The 23967-nt window shown below is 58.1% G+C and overlaps 1 protein-coding gene across 3 annotated transcripts in view; it reads left to right on the top strand.

The window, feature by feature from the left end:
* LOC111154594 (pleckstrin homology and RUN domain containing M2) overlaps positions 1-23319 on the top strand; it is a 38071-nt gene extending 14752 nt beyond the window's left edge. The window contains exons 2-20 of one of the 3 annotated variants that reach the window (XM_022514263.1): positions 8173-8279; positions 8569-8678; positions 9210-9309; positions 9841-9928; positions 10746-10932; positions 12265-12324; positions 15394-15622; positions 16703-17548; positions 17822-17891; positions 17995-18085; positions 18385-18449; positions 18810-18898; positions 19475-19607; positions 19863-20053; positions 20434-20499; positions 21173-21332; positions 21657-21836; positions 21943-22059; positions 22343-23319. In XM_022514263.1, the coding sequence (XP_022369971.1) occupies positions 8173-8279; positions 8569-8678; positions 9210-9309; positions 9841-9928; positions 10746-10932; positions 12265-12324; positions 15394-15622; positions 16703-17548; positions 17822-17891; positions 17995-18085; positions 18385-18449; positions 18810-18898; positions 19475-19607; positions 19863-20053; positions 20434-20499; positions 21173-21332; positions 21657-21836; positions 21943-22059; positions 22343-22477 (3024 nt within the window). In that variant the 3' untranslated portion in view covers positions 22478-23319. Of the gene's footprint in view, positions 1-8172; positions 8280-8568; positions 8679-9209; positions 9310-9840; positions 9929-10745; positions 10933-12264; positions 12325-15393; positions 15623-16702; positions 17549-17821; positions 17892-17994; positions 18086-18384; positions 18450-18809; positions 18899-19474; positions 19608-19862; positions 20054-20433; positions 20500-21172; positions 21333-21656; positions 21837-21942; positions 22060-22342 lie in introns of those variants that run through there. The other 2 variants (XM_022514264.1, XM_022514265.1) reach the window with 2 other exon arrangements.
* The last annotated feature ends 648 nt before the right edge of the window (positions 23320-23967 follow it).

Raw genomic sequence — 23967 nt, 5'->3', positions numbered from 1 at the left:
TGGACATGGGCATTACCTGGAGAGCGTTAAAAAATGCTCGTCCCTGGGCTCCACTTCCAAAGTTTCTGCTTTAATTGATCTGGGAAGGTGCCTGGGCATGATTCTTTTCCTCCTGTTTCCAAGTGGTTCTATTTTGCAGACTGGGTGAGGACCCCCAGTCTCACATTGGCGTGCCCTGGCTCGGTACTCAGGAGCCGTGCTTCCCGCACTCCTGGGGTAACTCATCCGATTCCACGGCTTTAAATACCTCTCCCTGAGCTCCAGACCCGTTTACACAGCCGTCTGCTTGACATCTCCACTTAGACATCTGAGCCGTGTTTTGAACTTACTATGTCCAGAGCAGAATTCCCCCTGACCTGGAAATGGCACCCCCATGCAGTTGCTCAGACCGAAAACCTTAGAATCGTCCTGGCACCTTCCTTGCTCTCATACCTCACATCTAATCCATAAATAAATCCCTGGGGCACCTCCTTCACATTAGATCTTAAACCTGACCCTTTCCCACTTCTGCCACTACAGCCAGCTCCAAGCCTCCACTATCCATCTGCAGCCAGTCTCCCTGCCCCCATGGCTTCCCGGAGTCTGTGTATACACAGCACGGAGGGTACAGCAGCCTTGTAATGTGTATATTAAACTATGATAAGTCCCTGTTTTCAGCCTCCCATAACTTCCCATCAAACTGGTAATAAAATATGAAGTTCTTATTATGGCCCGTATGACCCGATGTGGCCCTTGGCTGCCCTCTGACCTCATCTTAAACCACTCACATTATCACGTCCTGAGTTTCAGTCACACCTGTCTCCTTACTGTTGCCCCTGCCTCAGGACCTTTGCACCTACTGCCCCTCTCACAAGAATAACTCCTCCCCCAGTCATTTCCTCAGCGAGATCTTCTCAGACCCCATATTTATTTATTTATTTATTTATTTTTTTTTTTTAAAGATTTTATTTATTTGACAGACAGATCACAAGTAGGCAGAGAGGCAGGCAGAGAGAGAGGAAGGGAAGCAGGCTCCCCGCCGAGCAGAGAGCCCGATGCGGGGCTCGATCCCAGGACCCTGAGATCATGACCCGAGCCGAAGGCAGAGGCTTTAACCCACTGAGCCACCCAGGTGCCCCTCAGACCCCATATTTATAACAGAGTCCCTAGACCCTGCATTTTCCTTTAAAAATTTTTTTTTCATTTTCCTTTTTTTATAACATTTTTACTCCTGAACATGATGTTATGTATATGCACAGAGTTATCTCCATCTGCCACCAGAATGTAAGTTTTACAAGGGCAAGGACTTCTGTGTAAGATGATTATCTGATATACACATAGTAGGTTCACAGGAGATAATTGTTGAAATACATGAATCTTCAAGGCTTGGACCTTCCCTCTGGTCACTGCTGAACTGCTTTGGGCAAGAGACACCTCTCAGCCCAGCCCGTCACAGGTGTGCACGCCTTGCCACCTCTTCTCAAGGTTCTAGATCTAAAGGTCAGCAAACTTCTTTTGTAAATGGCCAGATAACATTTTAGGTTCCTTGGGCCACACAGTGTCTCTGGCATCTACTCAATGCTACCAGCGTAGCACAAAAGCTGCTCTGCGTGCCAAGCTGCTCAGTTGGAAGAGCACGTGACTCTTGATCTCTCGAGGACGTGAGTTCAAGCCCTTGGTTGGGTGTAGAGATTACTTAGGAAAAAAAAAAAGGCAGCTGTAGATAATACAGAAATACATGACATGGCTGTGTTCCAATAAAACTTTATTTATAAAAATAGGAGGCAGACCCACTGGCCATAGTTTGGTGGCCCCTGCTCGGACATTTTCCACCTTTCTCCCAAATCTACGTAGACAGAAGGGAAATACTCAGAACTACTTGGGAATCTCATGAACAGGATGAATTTCTTCCCAGAAGTGGGAAAGATTGCTTCCTGGAGCAACTGTGGCTTGCGTTAGCCAGACAGCATGCTTCCTCAACCGCTGGGAAGATGCCAGCGTGGAGCGAAAGCATGGCGAGAGTCAGAGGCAAGCTTTCTTCTAAGAAGAAGAGCTCCTGCAGAAGATGCTGAGCTCATTTCCACCCCCTGGTGAAAAAGCTTAATTCTGTGGCTTGAAAAAAAGAGACCGCACTGCTCTTTCTTGGGTTCTCCTGCAGCACATTAGATCAGAGCGTGACTTTTTTTTTTTTTTTTTAGAGCGTGACATTTTATACACATTATTCATTCAGGGATCTTGAGCCCGGATGGAAAGACCTGGATGGAGGGAGTCTGGCTCTGCCACTTACTAGCTCTGTGACCTACTTTATGCGATTGCTGTGGTGATTGCACAGTGTTGGTAAAGTGTGTCATCATCACGGGATAAAAACAGTGTGAATATCATCTGACCCTTACAGCAGCCTGTATAGGGAGGACACCATTGCTAAGCCCATTTCACAGAGGCAGACACTGGGTTTAGGGAGGTGAAAGCACTTGCCCAGCGTCACGCGGTGAGTGAACAGCAGAGCCCACGCCCAGTCCAGGTTGTCTGACCCCAGGTCTCTTGCCCACTCTGCACTTCCCGGCGTCGGTAATAAGCACTTGATAAAAGAAGGCGCTCACCCTCCCTGGCGCCAGCTCCAGCAGCAAGTGTCGCGCGCAATGAGGAGTCCTTGGGGAGACAGGCTGGAAACTGCTTCAGGCCGACCTAAACGTTCGTTATCCTCATTCCCTGCATTCTGTTGCCCCAGAGCCCTTGTTGATGGGATGTTTGCTTCCTTCCCGCTCCCCAGTTCTGTCCAAGCCTGCCGCTCTTAAGGGTGTGGTGAGGGGCTCCTAGCCATGGCCTCTCCACGGTGAAGGGAGAATTCGTCGCTGTTCCCCTTTATGTCGTGTTCTGCTGACCCAGCTCCCCAAGTCTGAGCTTGAGTCATCGACACAGCTCCTGAAGTTCTTCGTCATAGGTTCATAGACCTTCCCTTTCTCCTTCCTCCTCCTCTCAGGAACCGAGCCGGGCTGCAGCACTGATCAAGAACACCTTCTCCCCTGAGATCACGGCAAAATCTTTTTTTTTTAAGGTTTTATTTATTTATTTGACAGAGAGACACAGCGAGAGAGGGGACACAAGCAAGGGAAGTGGGAGAGGGAGAAGCAGGCTTCCTGCTGAGCAGGGAGCCTGACTTGGGGCTCGATCCCAGGACCCTGGGATCATGCCCTGAGCCAAAGGCAGACGCTTAATGACTGAGCCCCCCAGGCTGCCCCAGATCATGGCAAATCTTTATCAAGCTGCCGTGAAAAGGTGTTCAAAGAGTAGGTTTTGGAATCCCCGCGAGCGAACCAGTGAGCAGAATGGTCGTTCTCAAGAGCAGAGCACTTATTTGCCTCTGCTGTTAGGGTCAGCCAAGTGCTGTGTTACTGGTTCCTGGTTACTGGTTACTGGTGACTAGTTCCCTAAGAATATGGGTTTGGGGCACCCGGGTGGCTCGGTTGGTTGAGCGTCAGACTCTTGATTTTGGCTCAGGTCATGATCTCAAGGTCCTGGGATCAAGTCCTGTGTCAGGCTCCGCACTCAGTGGGGAGTTTGCTTGAGATTCTCTTTGCCTCCCCCATTCACGGTCTCTCTCTCCCTCTCTCTCTCTTTCTCTCTCAAATAAATAAATCTTTTTTAAAGAAGATGTTTATTTATTTGAGAGAGAGCAGGAGGTGGGTGGGGGCGGAGGGAGAGGGAGAAGCAGGCTCTCCACTGAGCAGGGAGCCCAACACGAGGCTCTGTCCCAGGACCCCAGGATCATGACCTGAGCTGAAGCCAGTTAGTTAGCCAACTGAGCTACACAGGCACCCCTAAATAAATAAATCTTTAAAAAAAAATTGGTTTCATTGCTCTTAATAAGCTTGGCTAACATTTACTGAATGCTTGATGCTTACCAGAACGTATGTTAAGCCTTTTGCGTGCTTTGTATCATTCCATTCCCCAAAATAGCACCATCCAATAGGACTTCCACAAGGAGGGAATGTTCTACAGCTGCACTGTCCTGTCCAGTAGCCATTCAACCACCTGGGGCTATGGAACATCTGAGATGTGGCTAGTGCCACTGAAGAACTGAATTGTTAATTGTGTCTAATTTTAAGTAATTTAAATGTGACTAGTCCCGTGAAGCTAGCGGCTGCCATCCTGGACCGCTCAGCTCTCTCCCATTTTACAGATGAGCAAAAATGAGAGTTTGGACAGTTGCGCAGTTTGCCAAAGGCGCTCCACTCCATTGTAGCCGAACCAAGCTTTGCACCCCCATGTCCTGCCCATGGCCCCCACTTCTCGCCACCGTGTTACATGCTCTTTCTGTTGTACTTTCTGCGGGAGTGGTTCCCTCATTGGCAGACCGTTCCCTAAATCGTAGTGCACTCATGAACGCAGCCCACCTTGCAGTCAGTGTGCGAGACCCGCCGGAAGAAAGCTGTGGAACTCGCCAAATGACAGAAAAGAAGATCTGCTTAAATGCGGAAAAATTCCATGTCCCTGGTCGAGAAGACTTATTGTTGTAAAGATACTGTGTCCCCCCCCCTCCCGCCGCCGCCCAGATCATCTCTGGACTCAGTATAATTCTACTCCAAATCCAAAAAGGAACTGTATTTAAATTTGATTCTAGGGACGCCTGGGTGGCTCAGTTGGTTGGACGACTGCTTTCGGCTCAGGTCATGATCTCGGAGTCCTGGGATCGAGTCCCGCATCGGGCTCCCAGCTCCGCGGGGAGTCTGCTTCTCCTTCTGACCTTCTCCTCGCTCATGCTCTCTCTCACTGCCTCTCTTTCAAATAAATAAATAAAATCTTTAAAAAAAAATAAAAAAAATAAAAAAAAAATAAATTTGATTCTAAAAGATTGTGCCAGAATAGTCAAAACAGTTTTGAAAAACAATAGTCGGGGGGGGGGGTGGATTTGTTCTGCCCATATCAAAATGATGAATAAAGTGAAAATAATTAAAAACCAGAGACTGCGTCAGGAATAGGCAGTGGGCTGGCTAAAATAGTCTAGATAGGTGACATACGGATTCACCAGTCAGTGACCATTAATAAACGTGGAAATGAGTTCTCCACCCACAAAGTAATAAGGCTCAACCCTGACCTCACGCCACATGTAAAGTGAAGGTCTAAACGCAAAAAAAGAAACCAAAAAAGTCCAAAAGCGATAGAGGGATAGAAGTACTTTTGCAATGTTGGCCTGGGGACGATAGGAAGCCGTGAGGGGCCAGGCTGACAGATGTGACTACCTAAAACACCAGACGTTTCTCCATGGGACAAAAAAAACACTATAAGCAAAATTTAAAGGTCAGTTGACACGGGGCAAGAATAATACATAGTTCAAGGCAACACACGGGATTGAATCCTCCACCAGCAAAGAGCTCGGGCAGACTAGATGGAAGACGGAGCGGATTGAACCGTTAGTTCACGGGAAAAGAAACAGAGGTGGTAGGAACGGCTAAGAATGTTCGGCTGGATGGCTGGATGGCTCAGTCAGGGAAGCATTTGCCTTAGGCTAAGGTCGTGATCCCAAGGTCCAGCTTCGCGTTGCGCTCCCTGCTCTGCAGGAAGTCTGCTTCTCCCTCTACCACTCCCCCTGCTCTCTATCTCTTACTAATAAATACATACATCTTTAAAAAAAAAAAAAAAAGGAAGGCTCAGCTGCACTGGTGATGAGGGAAATCTAATTTAGAATGATCAGGTTCCAGGGCGTCTGGCCAGCTCGGTGGGAGGAGCACGAGACTCCTGATCTCGGGCTTGTAAGTTCCCAGCCCCGCGTTAAGCATAGAGAGTACTTAAAATAAAATCTTAAAAAAAAAAACAAAAAACAATTAGGTACTGTTTTTCACCAGTTGGACTGCCAAGAATTAGACTCATTATACCAGGGTTAGCCGGCACCGTGAGAGTGCAGATCGATCCAGCATTTTAAAAGGTCTGCAGGTCCGTTGTAAGCACTCACCGCACAGACATACCCACACGGGGGCCCACGGGGGTTCGCTGCGGTATCGTGCGGCATCAGAGAAGTGGAGACAGCAGCCGTTAGCTAACAGCGTCCTATTTTAGTGTGCCGTGTGGCCCTGGAAAAATGCAGTCGCTTGGTATGTAATGGTACGGAAATAGATGCTTCAGACGTTGTTAAGAAAAAGCACGTTTGGGAACAATGAGTATAGGGTGACCCGGTTTGGGTTTTTTAAAATTTTAAGTCTGCGTATGCAGGAAGCGTGTTGGGAGGGCACACGCTCGAGCCGTTGACAGTGGGGAACGGGGGGCCAGGAGGTCTTTCTACTTTACAACACTTCCATCTTGCTTGAGTTTTTATGGAGAGCAAATGTTTTCGCAGTGATTGTTGTAAAGGTCTCTTGAGTCGAGAACGGCATCTGAGCCCCAGCTCTGGTTCCCCCTGACACTCGTAGTGAAGAGCTTAACCTCTACTGGTTTTTAACCCCCTTCTCTATTTAAACAAAACCAATGCAGTCTTATCACTCTTCCCTGTCTCTTGGGGGTTGTGGCAGGTGTGGCTACTTTTAAAATCAAGAAAATGGGTGAAATTGCTTTCTTTCTTTCTTTCTTTCTCTTTTTAAGATTTTATGTAATTATCTGACAGAGAGACACAGCAAGAGAGGGAACACAAGCAGGGGGAGTGGGAGAGGGAGAAGCAGGCTCCCCGCTGAGCAGGGAGCCCGACTCGGGGCTCGATCCCAGGACCCTGAGATCATGACCTGAGCTGAAGGCAGAGGCTTAACAACTGAGTCACCCAGGCGTCCCCATTTTGCTTTCTTAATAAGGGAGTTCACCAGATCTTGAAATATCCTGCCAACTCTATCATCTAAGACTCTCTGATCTCAGAAAGAAGAAAATGCCGGACACCCGTGTTGTCAGTACTGAAGTGAGCAAGACCAGCTCTAGCCATCTCTGGGAGGGACTTGGGCCATTCGCCTGGGCTCCTGGCTTTCTTTTGCCTCCAGGAACCCTCCTCCCACGCCTGTTTTGCCCGCCTCGCAGGAGGGAGGGCAACCCCGCAGGACTGGGGTCTATCCCCGGCCAGCAGGGCTGCTGGGCTCACCCAGGGCCACGGGGAAGAGAGGCTATTTTTGTTGTGGGCCCTGAATGGCTGGCCTCTCGCCAGGCGCGCGTGCTTGCTGGTGTGGCAGATGCGGCCTGCTGCTGCCGTCTCGACCGCGGCCTCCAGAAAACACGTCAGTCCCGTGCCCAGCTTAGACCTGAGATGAGTGTTCTTGTATGTCTGTCTCCTGTCTGGCCAGTAGAAGGGCAACAGCAGACCGGAGTGCGGCTAAAACGAGGTTGGAGAGACTTGTCTCCTAGGGCCTGCGCTGTCCAGAGAGCCGCCCTCTCCTTCTGCGGCCTTCGCTCCGTGCTGCGGTTCATCTCGCCTGCCGCCCCCTTCCTGTTACCTGTCCAGCCTGGAAACAGGTGTCCTTCTCGGTGTAGGGCTGGACAAGAGCCTGGCTTGGACCCCGACCCCTACCCAACCTTGTCCGTCTCCTTGGGCAAATCCAGGGTCCCACGTCAGCCCTTAGCGTGTGGAGGGCCCTCCAAGCAGGCGTGCTGTACGGCCCCGGAGCGGGGGGCCATTTATACAGATAATACCTCGTAAATCCCTACCCCCTGGGGGGTGTAGCACGGCTCAAGGCCTGGTGTCACCTGAGACCTGCACACAGATCCTGGCGTCAGGCTATCACTGTGCAAAGCAGGCACTGGCCGCCTCTCGGGGGCCTGGGCCCTGAGGCTGCAGGGTGAGAGCCGGTGGTCACCACGGTGATGTCATCGGACTGGCTGGCTGTCTTTTGTTTGCTTTTTCTTTTTAATACTTTCTTTTTTCTTTAACTTTTTAAAAAGATTTTATTTATTTATTTGACAGAGAGATCACAAGCAGGCAGAGAGGCAGGCAGGGGTGGGGGGAAGCAGGCTCCCCGCCGAGCAGGGAGCCCGATGTGGGGCTCATCCCATGACCTGAGCCAAAGGCAGAGGCTCAACCCACTGAGCCACCCAGGCGCCCCAGTATTTTATTTTTAAGTAATCTCTACATCCGGCATGGGGCTCGAAACTACAACCCTGAGATCAAGCGTCGTGCGCTCCGCGGACAGAGCTGGCCCGGCGCCCCTCGCCCGATGGTCTTAGCTGGCTGCTGTAGCCCGCCCCTTTATCCGTTTCTCACTTCGGGCGGATTCCTTTTCCTTCCAGTTACAGAGCTACTTTGCGGCCTGTGAGGAGGAGACCCCCGCCATCCGGAACCACGACAAGGTCCTGCAGCGTCTGTGCGAGCACCTGGACCATGCCCTGCTGTATGGGTAAGGCACGGCCCAGGCCGCGGGGAGCCTCTGTCTCGGCAGACAGAGATGTGCCCCACTCCGGGAGACCGCAGGCTGTCTGTAGCTGACCCCAGACACGGCCTCTAGACAGGTTCAGCGGCAGCCGAGCCTCTGGCATGAAGGCCGGTGCCCGCCTGTGGGACCCTCGGGGAGCCCCTCGCCCTCAGCCTGGAGCTTGTGCCCGACACGCAGGCCGCTGGGCCGCTGGGCGGCAGTGTCCCAGGGTGGCCCCGTTTCGGTCCTGGCAGCCCCTGTCCTGTTTCCGCAGACTGCAAGACCTCTCATCGGGCTACTGGGTGCTCGTGGTGCATTTCACCCGGAGAGAGGCCGTCCGACAGATCGAGGTGCTGCAGCACGTGGCCACCAACCTGGGCCGCAGTGAGTAGTGCTGGGACGATGCCGCGGGGGCCGGGGGCTCAGGCGTGGCCTCAGGGCTGGCCCGGGAGGTGGATCCCCTGGTGCTGTCCCACGGCAGAGGGCCATTCAGGGGCCGGCGCCCGACAGGTCACTGGAGCTTCAAGGGTGGGGGTCAGGGAAGTGGGGTGCTGAGGGGAACCCGACTCCTGTCGAGTCCCAGCCCGAGCCCGGAATGGGGAGCCTGGCTTCTCTCCCTGCGCTGGGATCGCTGTGAGCCAGCAGCGTTGGTGCCCAGTCCTTAAGCTTCTCAGCCCCGCTGGAGGTCGCGACCTGAGCTCTCCGTCGCAGTTCCCTGGGCCGCCACCAGCTCGGGTCTGACTAGAAAACCACAGGTTTCAGGGGTCCCGGCCCTCCTGACAGGGGAGGGGGCTAGCAGAGCACTTGGTCCCTTCAGGGACTCTTGCTGTCCTTCCTGCCATCGCCCGGCCCAGAGAGCCAGCAGCCTGACCTTCCTTCCAGTTAACTCCCTCCCCTCCCCCTCACCGTGTGCAGGCAGGGCATGGCTGTACCTGGCGCTCAACGAGAACTCCCTGGAGAGCTACCTGCGGCTGTTCCAGGAGAACCTGGGCCTCCTGCATAAGTACTACGTCAAGTGAGTGTCTGGAACGGTCTGTCTCTTGCAGCCCCAGAACTCCCCTTGAACCTCGTCCCAAAGACTCTTGTCATAAGCAGACACCATGGTGTGCTGTGTCAGAGGCCCAGCCTGGCATGGCACGTGGCACACACATCAGCGATGGCCAAAGGGCCCTCGGCACCTTGCCTCTGACGGCCCTGCCAGGAGTACGGGCGCCCCCGCTGCTCCGCCTCTGCCCGGTCCACTTCCCAGGCCTCAGACCTTACTAGCGCGCTCAGCCTTGGCCGGGCTCCTGCAGGAACAAAGTGTTGGGGGCAGCTGCTGAGAGCTAGACGAGCCTTGTGCCGCGGGCCCCATGTCTGAGGACAGTGGCCGGGAAGTGCTGTGCGGCTCCAGAGCCAGGAGAACGGCAAAGGGGTGGCTGAAGGCGGCCCCAAGCTGGGTGCCCTCCAGATGGTGGGGACGTCCCATGTCCAGTTTCAACACAGACAGCTTGCCAGGGAGGTCGGGGTCAAGCTGGTAACCATCGTCCTTCGTCGTGTCTCGCAGGAATGCCCTGGTCTGCAGTCACGATCACCTGACTCTCTTCCTGACCTTGGTGTCTGGGCTGGAGTTCATTCGATTCGACCTGGATCTGGTGAGACACGCGGCTCTTGCTGCCACTGGGGGGCGGCAGGCTGGGCGGGCTGGACGTGCCGTCCGACCCTCCTGGTCCGTCTCAGGGAGCCTATTTGCTGTGATGGAGCCTGAGTGGCACCTTGTTAGTTCAGGGTCAGAACAGGAGAACGGGATGGAAGCGGGTGATCCTCTCGGCTTCCCTAAGCCAGAGGGCCTAGTTCAGGCGACTCCTTCCTGCCTCTGTCCGAATGGGGCGACAAGCCACACGGCCTGGAGTATTTAGGGCTAGTGGACCCTCCTTTGTGTTTAGGACGTGAGTGTTTAGAAAGACAAGGCACATTCATCCCTGTGCCTCTTAGGATCCTACAAGGGCCCTCAACTCCTTGCTCTCTGGCCTCCCTTGCTGTCACGCGCTAGAGAACCAGGACGCGGGCCCCGAAAGGGCTAAGGAGGGTCCAGAGCGTCTCTAGAACTTGGGCTCATCAGCACCCAGCTGCCCTGTCCTAGTCCAGTCACCTTCCCGGGTCCCTACACCAGCAGCACAGACCGTCTACCAGCAAGCAGTCGGAACTGGAAAAAATGAGCCACTCCTATGGCCGAAGAGGTCAGAGGGGGGCTTGGCAGGCAGAGATGGGATCTGCCCTCTGTCTGCCTCGAGCCCAGAGCTTTGAGAGCCACAGCCGTTCACATGACTGCTTTCAGCAGCTTCTCTCCAAATTTTGTGCCTTGAGCCCACTGACTGCCCGGAGGAGAGCTGGCAGGGGAGGGGCCAGATGCAGGCGGGTCTCCTCCCGGGCCTCCCGCAGCCGAGCCTGCGCTCTGCTCTCTCATCTTAGGACGCCCCGTACTTGGACTTGGCCCCCTACATGCCCGACTACTACAAACCGCAGTACCTGCTAGACTTCGAAGACCGCCTCCCCAGCTCCGGGCAAGGCTCGGACAGCCTGTCCCTCAACTCCTTCAACTCCGTCACCTCCACCAACCTGGAGTGGGATGACAGCGCCATTGCCCCATCCAGTGAGGGTAAGTGCCCCGCAGCTGGGGACCTGCCTCTGCTGTGGCCCGGGTGGTGAGGCCACTCACGCCTGGCTGGGTGACGTCTGTCTGGGCTCGTTGTGGTCTGACCGGGGAGTTTGGAAGTTCACTGGGGCCGACCGTTTCCCAGGTCTCTGTTCATTTCCTCAGCATCTCTGTGGTGGGTAAAACACAGATTCTGGGGGCAAAAAGCCAAAACGAGATCCTACGAACGTTAGACCCTTTTCCAGAAGGCTAGGGCCCTAGACCCGGGGCAGGGGTGGGCAGGGGGTTTTCTAAGTGATGAGGGAGTAGCTGCGAGACCTGGAAACTCTTCCTGCCGCTTGCAGGGGTGAGTGCCGCCTGCCTGGGGAGCTCGTCCTACTCTGATTCTAGGCAGAAAGAGACTGAGCAGCTCCTGGAAGGAGAAGAGAGGGCCAGCTGGGTCCGAAGAGGAGGGGAGACTTGCCCCCTGTTCTTAGGAGCCCATCCGGTTTCTGGGTCCCTCCTGAACTTGCTACTCTGTTAGCGTGATTATTCCCACCAAGACTGGAAAAGGTTGTCGTCACATCTGTAGGTCACTTTGTCGTTGGGATCCAACAGCCGATTGGAACAGCCTGGTTTCTTTCAAACCTTAGGCTTCTGTGTTCGTGTATAAAACTGTCCGTTTCTCCACCTTCATGCATCCCCCATGGGAAAGGAGAGCTCTTCGTTTACTGTACCCGGCTTCACCTCCAGGGAAGGGGACCCCAAGCACAAGTGCGGCCCCTGGGCTCCCTGGAAGTGCATTAGCATTGAGACCTTGGCCTTCCTCCTCCTTTGCGTCTGTTTGTGCCAAGGGCTCCCGAGGGCAGTTACTTCCAGCCTTGTTAGCAAGACTCGCATTGCCACTTGTACAAGCGGAAGGCGGCAGCTCAGTTTCCTTGACTTGGGCGTACGGGCTGCCTCCGAGAAGTCCGGGGCCGGGTCCTGAGAGGGCAGCCAGGCCGCCTGCAGGCGGAGGTGTCCCTTCGAGCCCCCGCACCTCCGATGCTGGGTTCAGAGGCAAGGAAGGCAAGGGATGGAAAAGGCTAGGTACAGGGTGCCCACATTCTTCTCAGCCAGAACCAGGTCCTGGGGTTGGAAAGGGTTGCCCCCCGAGGTTGTTCCCAGCTGGCTAGAGGCTCCCAGACCAGTGAGGGAGCTGAGAAGCATTGTAAGATTCCCAAGCTGTTAGAGAAAATGCAGAAAGTTTAACTTTTCCTCTTGTTTTCTCCCCATGTCTCCCACCCTGCCGTCCCCACCCTCCCTGTCCTTCCACTACCTGTTTCTAATCTTCAGTTTTATCCCTCGTTTTTATAGATTATGATTTTGGAGATGTGTTTCCAGCAGTGCCGTCTGTACCCAGCACAGACTGGGAAGGTGGGACAGAGTCCGCTGTTACCCTCTTCTCCTGTTTTGCTATGTTTCCATGCCAAGCTTGCTGCATGATTCGAAATCAGCTAGTTATTTATAATAATAATGTCAATGATTATAATAAAGCCAAGTTTGGTGTTCTCATAGATGGAATTCTGCAGTAGGAGAACTTGACCTCTAGATCCAGGCAAACCCACTTCTCCTAGTGCAGGACTCCTGCCTCTGTGCAGTGGCTGCATAGAGTCACCAAGTGACTGCGTTTCAGGGACACGTGGCTCACCCTTCCCAATTCCAATGCCAGTGGAAGCACCAGAATGTGCGTAGGTAACCACCGGCTCATGGGGCGCTAGTGGCCTGGCCCAGCGAGCGGAGGCTTGTTCTGGAAAGTGTGGGTCGAACCTGTGGATCGCGAGCTCCTTTAGGTCAGATGTGCTCTTGTGTCGGGAGCGTCAAGAAGAAAAGGCAGAGGGCTCGGTTCTTGCAGTCCAGGCTTGGCTTCCTCTCCGGTGTGTATCGTGGAAAGAGCCTGAGGGCCCGGTGGGCAAGATGGCCCAGGCAGAGCTGAAACCTCCTATTGAGGTTTTCAGGCAGATTTCAATAAAATCCGTCCGCCCTCCCGCCTGTCCACTAGGTGGCAGCCGTGCCTGGACATTCTCCTGCCCATGATGCCACTTCTGGGCTTCTAGAAACCCATGGGGCTCTTCCTCATGTTCCCGTGATGACTCAAAGCACAGGGCATGTTTCAGAGAGGGTTACTGCTTCCTGCCTAGATCGGAGGCCATAACCCCCCACCCCCTCATTAAAGAGCCTCCTGCCCTGTGGGCAGCTGGGCCAGGTGGGGGCGGGGCGGGCAGCCCCGGAGGAAGGAGGTGCCGACTCCTCATCAGGCCAGAGGCAAAGGTGCCCTTTCCACTGCTCTGGAGCACCGGCCCCCTTCGTTATTAGCACCGTGATCTCTGAGTAACGGATGACAGCTGATCTTTTTCCAACTAATGTATGAAATAGCTCAGTTGGAGGGAAATAAGACAGGGCATTGGGGGAAATTATGTCATCTGGCCAAGAGAGTAGCACTCAAGAGTGCCACAGGTTAGTTAAGATGAGCTCGAAATCCAGAATTCCATCGTAACCTCATTTATCCTCTGAACCTTTCTTCTTGCAGTGCACATGCTGGGCATTGATTTTTCTCCCCCTCTGATTCTAACCACTAACCCCCTCGTGACCCAGCTCCTCACTGCCCTCTGCAGTCACCTGTTGGGCAGGGCCTGACCTCCCTCCTCAGCCCTTCGCAGCTCCCGGTGGCCTGAGAACTAACAGCTCGGGTCGCACTGCTGCTTGCTCGGGCTGGGCTGGGCTGGGCTGGGCTGGGCTGGGCTGGGGCTGGGTGCCCGGGCAACGTGAGCTTCATCCCACCAGGATCTCCTGCTCTCCTGAGTTCCCAGGCCCATTCAGGCAGCTCCCCTGGGGAAGCTCAGTCTTCTTCCCCCGGAGGAAAGCAGGATTTGGGGGCAGCTCCAAATTCGGGGCCCTGGGGTTGGGGCTGAGGCGGCCTTCCGTGGTCCTTGGCTCATTACAGAGCTGGCAGGTCAGCAGCCTGGACAGCCACCACGTCCCGGGGCCTGCTCACTCACTTCTCAGCACTCCTTCTGGATCTCTAGGGGCTAGAACGAGAACATATGACTTCGTGGGACCCTTCTTTGAGACAGAAGGGCAGGGTTGTCTACCTCTGAGAACTAAGGCTCTGGGGGCCCAGGACTGAAGGAAGTCTCACATGTTGCTAGTGTTTTTCTAGCAGGGCTGGCAATTGCCTTTGGCCCCTACCTTTGTCCTTATGTTAAAAGACACTGTACTTTAAAAAAAAAAAGGATGGTGTGCTGTATCAGTGGACAGTTGCCTGCTGGTTTCCAGGACCCATGAGGAAGTGGCCAGCACGTTGGGCCCTTCCAGATGAGGCCGAGGGGAGGAAGCATGTTTGCCACGTCTCCTCTGGGCAGATAATGGCCCACATGATGTGTGTACACTGGCAAATGGGGCGTGAGCATCCCGTGCCCCGTGCCATTAACCTTCATCCGATCTCGTCCCATAGCTGGGCCTGCTCCCATCTGCCACCAGATAAATGCCCGGTGTGTTTTTCCTGCTCCTGTTCCGGTAACCTGGGCCGGGTGGTCGGGGTAGGGGGAGCAGTCAAAGCAGCCCCTCTCTGGAGAGGCAGCACCCTCCCCCTACCCTGCCTTCTCCCCACGGTGGAGCCAAGGGTGAGGGGGACCCAGAAGGGACCGGAGACTTGAGCGAAATGGAGTTCCCAGCTCGCGCCTTAAAGGGGTGCCTGGTCCCGCCCCCCACTCCGGGAGTGTACCGATGTCAGGGAGAGAAGCAGCCGCCGAAAGGCCTGTGAGGCAGTTGTTGGGGGCGGCCACTCAGGACCCCTTTCCTCTCCCCTTTGCATCTCCTTGTTGCTCTGGCCTGTCATTCTTCCCACTGTGCTCTGGGCCCTTGTTCTGCATTTCCCCCACCCTCCGGACTCCCTATCCTATCTCTCATCCCCTGACTGTACCCTGCACCCCTCAATTTCTCTGATCCCTATCATCTTCCTCTGTTCTCCCTTCCTTTGTTGCTTTTATCTGCCTCTGGTGCGGGGCGGAGTGGGCACCCTTCAGAGGACTTCGGGTATCTCAGCCCTGCTGGATACCCCCCCAACACCTCCCTCTAACAGAAGGCCGTAAGATTAACCTGAGAGGTCCGTGGCCTGTGTCCTCTCCAGGCATCAAGGTCACCGTCCCTGACGGGCTTCCACCTGGAGGCTGCTGAATCTTGGGGCTCTTACCTCCAACTCAGCCAAATTGCTTTGAGCTCTTGGGGGTTCCCAGTGGAGTGGTGATGGCGTCCCTCCAGGTTACTCTTAGAGCACACGCCCTGTGTGCAGTTGGTTTGGGGCTTCTGCTCTTAAAACAGGGCCACCCTGATCAGATGTCCCCAGGAGGGACTCACCTGCCTCCCTCGTGAGTTAAGGCAGGATTTGGGGGCCTGGGGTTGCCAGATGGTGTCTGACGGGCTGTCTCCTGTGTCCTGTTCTCCCAGATGGAGACCTCACAGACACCGTCAGTGGCCCCCGTTCCACTGCTTCGGACCCAACCAGCAGTAAAGCTTCCACCAAGAGCCCCACCCAGCGCCACAACCCCTTCAGCGAGGACCCAGCAGAGACCGTGTCCTCCTCCGACACCACCCCAGTGCACACCACCTCTCAGGAGAAGGGCGAATCCCACACTCTCAACCTGCCAGACACCTGCACAGAGCTCGAAGTCATTAGGTCAGCGGGCGTTGGGGGGACATTCGGGTGTCCATCCCGTCCGCTCCCAGCATCATGTTTTAGTCCTCCTGCACAGGGACCACACACCCAGGGGCGGACTGGGATCTTCCTGGAGACTAAGGGGTTCTCCAGTGGTTCTTGGAGCAAGAAGAAACAGAGGGCCGGAGCCCGGAAGGTGGTGTGGCACGGACGACAGCTGTGGCTGGCAGCTGGGGCCACATCTGGGCTGCGGGGGCATTTGTCCAGTTCATCCAGGGCCAGAAAACCCCTTCACACTGGAATTCTAACAGTTCTTGGATGTCCCCGTACAGTTTCTGAGAAGTGTACTGATCCTAGTTCAGCATGGCTCCTCGAAAGTGTCACCATCAGGGGGACAGGGACCTACCTAGAAGGGAAGGAGGAGGTGCAGGACAGACTGGGGAGCTCTTGGCCCAGAGCCTCCCGGGCTCCCCGACCTGCCCTGGCTCCCACCCCTGAGACTCTCAGCACCGAAGAAGCAGATGTGCATGACGTACCCTCCAAGGCTTGCTGGCCTGAGGCAGGAGACGGGTCCCGCCCTGTAGGCTGGTTCAAGGCCTCAGTTGCTTAAATGGCTCAGACCTGGGGTCGCCCTGCCGGGCCCATCCCAGCCAACTTGCCACCAAGGAAGTTTGAGCCCAGAAGACTCCGAGTGCATTTCTGGTTGAATTATCTGCGGTGATACCTGATGGGAAGTGAGCTCAGCTCAGGGGCCACTGGCCACATCCCAAGGGGAGGGCAGGGTTAGAGGCACCATCGTCCTGACTGGCCACGGCTTGTGTTTGTTCCCGGAGCAGCTGGCTCAGCGGTGACGGCAGCTAGAATTCGTAGGCCTTGCTCAGGGGTTCCTGCCTCTGCTGGCAGCGGGGCTACCTCAGGGCCTGAGCTGCTCTTGCCCCCTGGCCTAGGGCCTCCCACCCGGCACTGCCCAGGACCACTGAAGCTCCCTCCTGTGCCCTCGGAGGTCACACACCCAGGATCACCCCCTTGGACCCAGCCTGTCTCGTTCGCCAGTTCTGTGGCGCTCAGATGGTAAATCTCTCCCTGTCCCTACTGTCCCAGGGTCACCAAGAAGAAGAAAACTGGCAAGAAGAAGAAGACGAGGTCGGATGAGGAAGCCAGTCCGCTTCACCCCACCTCCACCCAGGACACCGGTGCCCGGCGGGGAGACGGCGACAGCCTGGTCAGCAGTCCAGGCCTGGGGCGGGCCTCCCCCGATGCGACCATTACGTCCCCCCAGGAGGAGGGAGAGGGGCCCAGCAGCACGGCGGAGAGCAGCGAGCTCTCGGAGCCAGGCCAGATGGGCCTGCTTATCCCCGAGATGAAGGACACGTCCATGGAGCGCTTGGGGCAGCCCCTGAGTAAGGTGATCGACCAGCTCAACGGGCAGCTGGACCCCAGCACCTGGCGCTCCCACGTCCAGTCCCCAGACCAGTCCTTTCGGACCGGCTCCCCCGGGGAAGCCCCGGAGAAGCCGCCATTTTGCGACTTTAGTGAGGGGCTTCCAGCCCCAATGGACTTCTACCGCTTTACCGTTGAGAGTCCAAGCACTCTTACGTCAGGTGGCAGCAACCATGACCCTGCAGGGCCGGGCCAACCGCTGCATGTTCCTGGTAGCCCTGCGACTGCTGGCCAAGAAGAGGGAGGAGGAGGAAGAGCGGGGCAGACGCCTGGGCCCCTAGAGGACGCACCCCCCGGGGAGGCCCCAGAGCCGGGGACCCAGGAGCCGGATGCCAAGCTGCCCCTGGTTGGGGAGGGGCCTGTGCCAGAGCTGGAGCCTGGGACCCACGAGACTCTGTGCGAGCTCAAGCGAGACCAGCCCAGCCCGTGTCTGAGCAGCGCGGAGGACTCCGGGGTGGATGAGGGGCAGGGGAGCCCCTCCGACATGAGCCACTCAGCAGAGTTCAGGTGCGCAGGGCTCTCCGTGCCGCTGGCCTGAGGGACGCTCCCACCCTCAAAAGCCGAGGACAGTGGGTGTCTGTCCTCCAGACAAAGTGTAGCTCCTGGGAGGCCTCGCCTGGGCTGGGAGGCGGGATGGGGTGCAGGACCCCCCCACACACTCTGGCTCCCGGGCAGAGCCAGCGCCACGACAGCCACGCTCCCTCTGCGTGCCTGTGTGCCACTGTGTGTCGTGTCACCTCCTGCCCCTGCCTGACACCCCCATGCCTGTCGCTCTCACAGAGTGGACAACAATCACTTGCTTCTGCTGATGATCCACGTGTTTCGAGAAAACGAGGAGCAGCTCTTCAAGGTCAGTCCCGGGAACTCCAGGGCGAGTGGGACAGTGCAGGCCCAGAGTGGGGCGGCAGGTGAGAGCTGGGGAGGCCTGACCCTCCTCTGTCGCGGCCCCACAGATGATCCGGATGAGCACGGGGCACATGGAGGGCAACCTGCAGCTGCTCTACGTGCTGCTCACGGACTGCTACGTCTACCTGCTGCGGAAAGGTGCCTGCCGCCCCTGGGCCCAGCCGAGGCTGAGCATGAGGCCCGCCGCCCGCCCTCTCCCAGTGCCCCCACCCCCGGCTCTCGGCCGCCTGGCTTGCGGTGACCAGAACCCTGCCTGGCTGTGCCGCCGGCCACCTCAGCGGCCCCGTGAGACCCAAGCACCCCACATCACTCTCCTCCGTGTCAGATGGCAGGGCAAGGACAGGGCCACTCTCAGAGAGAGACGGGATCTTAGAAGATGGGGCAGCAGGGGGAAAGAGACCGCTGTGGGTCACAGGCATTGGGGTCTCCTCTCTCAGGGGCCGCGGAAAAGCCATACCTGGTGGAAGAGGCCGTTTCTTACAACGAACTTGACTATGTGTCGGTGAGTGCAGGTCGGCGGTGGGCATACACCGTGGAACAGGGCTCCTCGACCACCCGCCGGCAGAGCTGCAGAGTGAGGCCTGCCCCCACCGGGCCTCACCATCAGGCGTCAGCTTCTCTTAGAGCAGCTTGTGCCTGTGGTGCTGGGGAGGAGAACCGAGTTGAGGACGCCTCTTCATCCACATTTCTGACCGTCCTTCCCCGACTCATGCCAGGGTCCCCGGCCTCTGGGGCTTTACCCCGTGGCGCCTTTGGCGTGTGCTTCCTCCCTCCCCAGCCAGCCCTTAGCCCGGCCACGGCTGCCTCTTCCTCCAGGCAGCCGCCAAGCCCTGTGCGCATGTGAAGGTCTCGTTTCTGGCAGGTGGGCCTGGACCAGCAGACCGTGAAGCTGGTGTGTACCAACCGCAGGAAGCAGTTCCTGCTGGACGCGGCCGACGTGGCCCTGGCCGAGTGAGTGACACGCCCCTGACCCCTGCCATCTCCCTGTGTCCGTTGGACTGGAGAGCGGCCTGGGGGTGGGCGGGGGAGCAGCAGGTCACACAGACGTGGCAAACAGATGTGTTCCCTCTGGAACCTGCGGGGGTGTGCAAGCACCCTGAGCGACTCGTGTCGTCCGCTCGGGCGACCTGAGACCTGAGGTGGCCGCCAGAGAGGAAGGGGGCTGGCGTGAGTTACTAACAGGAAAGAAACACAAGCCCCACCACCACGGGGCCACGGTCCTGGGCCACGGGATGCATACAGAAATGACTCATGATAACCAGGTGTCATTATACGGACTTGGGTCCCACCGTACTGCCAGCAGACCCCAGGCCCCCCGGGCTACTGAGAGTGGTTTGGCGTTTCCCAGGTCCCTGTCAGATGACAGCAGACTCCTGCGTGTCACTGCCCCACCCGCTGCCCTGAGCTCTGGTGCCAGCCAGCTCCCTCCCCAAAGTTTCTGGGAACCCTCCAGGCCAGGATCCTGTCTGGTTGAGGGGTGGGCCCCCCGCCCCGGGCCTCTGACAGCAAAACCCTCTCCCCGTGTAGGTTCTTCTTGGCGTCTTTAAAGTCTGCCATGATCAGAGGTTGCCGGGAACCACCTTACCCCAGTGTCCTGACTGATGCCACCATGGAGAAGCTGGCACTGGCCAAATTTGTGGCCCAGGAGTCTAAGTGTGAGGTGAGTGCCAGGAGCGGAGGGGGGGGGTCGTCCCTGAGTCCCTGAGTCCCACTGTGGTGTCAGGATGAGGTCGGGCACTGCAAATAGAGGTCTTCAGCGTTTCTCTGTCTCCCACCTGGGAGGGGCTCTCCTACCCCGGGTCCTGTCCCCCACCCCGCTGGGGGTGTGCCCTTGCTTCCTCAGTGGCCTTTCCTGGTGCTGGGCCGTCGGTGAGCCGGGCCCAGGCCTCACCGCTCTGTCTTCTGCCCCTCCTAGGCCACTGCTGTCACTGTGCGCTTCTATGGGCTTGTCCACTGGGAGGACCCCATGGACGAGTCCCTGGGTCCCATCCCCTGCCACTGCTCACCTCCCGAGGGCGTCATCACCAAAGAAGGCATGCTGTATTACAAGGCGGGCACCTCCTACTTGGGCAAGGAGCACTGGAAGACATGCTTCGTGGTACTCAGGTGGGCGCACCCGCAGCGCCGGCCTCGGGCTCAGCCTGGAGCTTGTTGGACCGGCCGCTGAGGAGAGAAGCCCAAGGGGGCCTCCTTCCACCCCCATGAGGGTTTTAGGGCCCACCTGCCTTGGGATATTAGAGCTTCTGTGTAAAGGCTGCCATCTTCGGGGCCCAAGGAATCCTGGGGCATCAGGTGTAGATGTGGGCTGGGCTGCTGCCTCTCACTGTCCCGGGCTGCTGAGGGGGTAGCGTGCCCTCCTGTGCCTCTGGTTCCTTCTTCACCCTCCGTTTCAGTCCCCAGCTTGCAGGGTGTCCCTGGGATTTGGGCTCTACCTGGCTCTCCGCTTCAGGGACAGGCCTCACCCCTGCTCTGTTGTGCCCCTGCAGCAACGGGATCCTCTACCAGTATCCCGACCGCACTGATGTCACCCCCCTGCTCTCGGTGAACATGGGGTGAGTGCCCTGGCGATGCGGGGCTGGGCAGGTACGGAGCCTCGTGTCGCCCCCCCCCCCCCCGGGTGAGGACTCTGGCTAAGCCTGTGGCCCAGCGCTCCTGTCCTCCCTGGCTTGAGCTGATACCCGCTCTTATCCGTCAGTTCAGCCCACCCCACTCAGCCGCACCCCATCCGGCAGCCCTGACCGGTAGCTGGGGGTCTGCTGATCTCTGAGGGGCTACAGGATCCTGAGCCAGGGGAGGAGGGATGGTTTCCTGTCAGGGAGGGAAGGATCTGGTCAGGCAGGGGAAAAGGTCACTCCCCCTGGGAAGTTCCCGACCTGGTGGAAGAGGGACACACACATGCTTGGAGACAGCCTTGGGCCCCAAGAGGGAGTGTGAGTGCATGTGCCCCGATAAAGGGAGGGCCAGAGCCTGGAGCCCCTCCTCACCCCTCGCCTAGCCAGGCCACAATAGCTAGGAGGGTCCTGGCGATTCTGGAAGCAGAAGTTGTTCCACAGAAAGGGGTGGGCCTGGCCAGCAGCTACTAGCCTCTCCTGAGAGTCCCGGGGGTCTGCACCACCCTCCCAGGTCCTCCCGCCTCTGGGGCGCGGGGGCAGGCACGCTGTGTCTGCACGCCTTGAGCCGCCCCTGCCTCCTTGCTCCCGTTTCACCCCTCCTCGTCTGGCCCAGGGGGGAGCAGTGCGGTGGCTGTCGGAGAGCCAACACCACGGATCGGCCCCACGCCTTCCAGGTCATCCTCGCTGACCGGCCGTGCCTGGAGCTGAGCGCGGACAGCGAGGCCGACATGGCCGACTGGATGCAGCATCTCTGCCGGGCCGTGTCCAAAGGGGTGAGCGCCCCCCGCTGCACTGCCCCCCAGCCTCCCGACCCGTGCAGGATCCCCGGGGCCCTGGCCCAAAGCCTCCCACTCAGGGAGCAGCTCGTGGGAACCAAGATGGGGACGTCCAGGGGACAACCCAGGAGTGGACCCTAGAACTCAGGACACCCCCACAGCCTCCCCTGTCCCCACCTGTGCTTCTGAGGTGGGCGGAGCCTGTCTAACCCCTGGACAGGGGCCGAAGGGCCGGCGGGGCCGGAGTGTGGTGTCCTGGTGCCGGCCGGCCCGGAAGAACTCCAGCTTGCCTCTCCCCTCCCCTCTGCCCATGCCCTTCAGGTCATCCCCCAGGGGGTGACTCCCAGCCCCTGCATCCCCTGCTGCCTAGTGATCGCCGCCGACCGCCTCTTCACGTGCCACGAGGACTGCCAGACCAGCTTCTTCCGCTCCTTGGGCACAGCCAAGCTGGCCGACGTCAGTGCTGTTGCTACGGAACCGGGCAAGGAGTACTGTGTCTTGGTGAGCCGGGCGGGTGGGGGAGGGGTGGGGAGAGGGGGCGGTGGGGGGGAGCAGGCCCTGCAGAAGGGACGCTGTCTCTGCTCACCTGGGGACCCACTCGCCCCAGGAGTTTTCCCAGGACAGCCAGCAGCCCCTCCCACCCTGGGTCATCTACTTGAGCTGCACATCTGAACTGGACCGATTCCTGTCTGCACTCAGCTCTGGGTGGAAAACCATCTACCAGGTACCTAGCTGCCCAGGGCCCCGAGGAGGGAGTGGAGGCGCTCCCTGGGGAGGAGGGCCCCGCACAGTACAGAGGCAGGAATTGGGCCTGGGGACAGCACCATACCCATAGCTCTGGGACAGACTCCGGCCCCGTGCCCCTGAGGCCACAGCTCATAGTTGAACTTGGGAAACGCCGCTGCTGACCTTGGTCCCACAGTGCAGGGGGACCCGGGGTTCCCACAGCTGCCCGAGAAAGCAGGGTCCCGGACCACAGCCCTCAGATTAGCCCGGAACCCCCACAGGTGGACCTCCCCCACAAGGCCATCCAGGAAGCCTCCAACAAGAAGTTCAAGGACGCCCTGAGCCTCATCCACAGCGCCTGGCAGCGGAGTGACAGCCTGTGCCGGGGCAGAGCCTCCCGGGACCCCTGGTGCTGAGGCGGAGCCAGTCGGCATCCCGGGGCCAGGAGGGGCCTGCCAGCAGCACCCGCTGTCCTCGCTCTGCCCTCGTGCGGCTTGGGGCCAGGGTTGCCCCTGTGTTCCATGGCCCACTCCTGCCCTGGGGGACAGAAGCACCGACGGGGGCTCGAGCCAGGGTCTCTGCCCTCACAGGGATACAGAACGGGTGCTCCACGCTCTCGGGCTTCCCACCTGGCCGGTGGTGACTGGAGAGCGCTGGGGCGGAGGGTCTGAGCCCTATGGGCTCTGCGTACGCGCGGCATGTACGGATGCGTCTGCCTCTCCAGGATGGCGATGAGAGTCATGCCGACTCTGCGGGGAGCAGAGGACTGAGAGGGCAGGAGTCCCCTCTTCCCCTCCTGGGTCAGGGGTCCCGGCCAAGGCCTGACCATCCTCGTTCACTTTTGAACACTCAGCTGGCCGCGCAGGGAAGCCGGACGCTGGGGCCTCCATGCATGCTGCCTCGCTAACACCGTCCCCAGCCGCACTGCTGTCTGCCGGCAAGGGCGCCCGGCTGGGGCTGGGAGGCTGGGCAGCCCCTCCCTGGCTGCCCGGAGGCCCTGTGTGTCCAAGGCACCCACCTCTCCCCAGACTGCAGTGCCAGGAGACCCAGGAGTCAGGCTGTCTCCTTCTGCCGGGAGCAAAGGAGAGAGAGGAGGGCTCGGAGTGGGGCAGAGCCCACCAGTCTGACATCCCGGAGAGGGCCTCCTGACTGTCCCCTGCTTGGCTGGAGCCGGACCCTCTGGGGGAAGGGGTCAGATGGTCTGGGTTTGGTGTCTTTTTGTTTTTTTTTTTTTTTAAATAAAATAGACACGTTATATTGCCAAGACTTGTCACTGGCCCTTTGTGACCCGGCTGGGGGTGGGAGATCTCCACACACCCCACCCCACCCCACCCCCACCCCCGCACCGGCTGCCTCTCCCCTCCCTGTCTAAAGCTGCTCAGCCATTCATTCCTGATTTTCTTCCGTCAGCTGCTGTGTGCCGACGCTGGGTGCCCGCTCACCCACTGCCCCGGTGCTGCTCTCTGGAGCTCAGGCCCTGAGGGTTTCTTGGCCTGACCTTTGCTCTCCTATTTCCTGCAGCGCCCAGGGGAGGGGAGGACACTCCTCTAGTCCCAGGGCCTGTCTCCACGGCCAGCCTCCCCAGCTCTGGGGACAAGGGCCGGCCATTTGGGATAAACCCAAGAGTCCAAGCTGTCCCCAGACGGCTTGTTGAGCTGCTGCCCTGGGGGCTGACCAGAGGGTACCACCAAGCTTAACAGGTGCAGGCAGGGGAGCGGGGGGGAGCCTGAGGCACTCGAGCACCTGGCAATGCCCCCCCCAGGCCCTCACACCTGGGCCGAAAGGAGTGGGTGCTGGGAAGGGTGGGCATGGAGCCTGTGGAGCATGGAGGCTTCGGTGAGGCGGGGTGTCCATGGCAGAAGGGAGATGCCCTGGGGACAGAGACCAGGGTGGTGCTGGCTCCCAG

This window comes from Enhydra lutris, unplaced genomic scaffold (assembly GCF_002288905.1).
Source record: "Enhydra lutris kenyoni isolate GAN:26980312 unplaced genomic scaffold, ASM228890v2 scaffoldscaffold38, whole genome shotgun sequence".
Lineage (NCBI taxonomy): Eukaryota > Metazoa > Chordata > Mammalia > Carnivora > Mustelidae > Enhydra > Enhydra lutris.
Note: the sequence above shows the minus strand (reverse complement) of the source record. Positions and strands in the feature narration are given on the sequence as shown.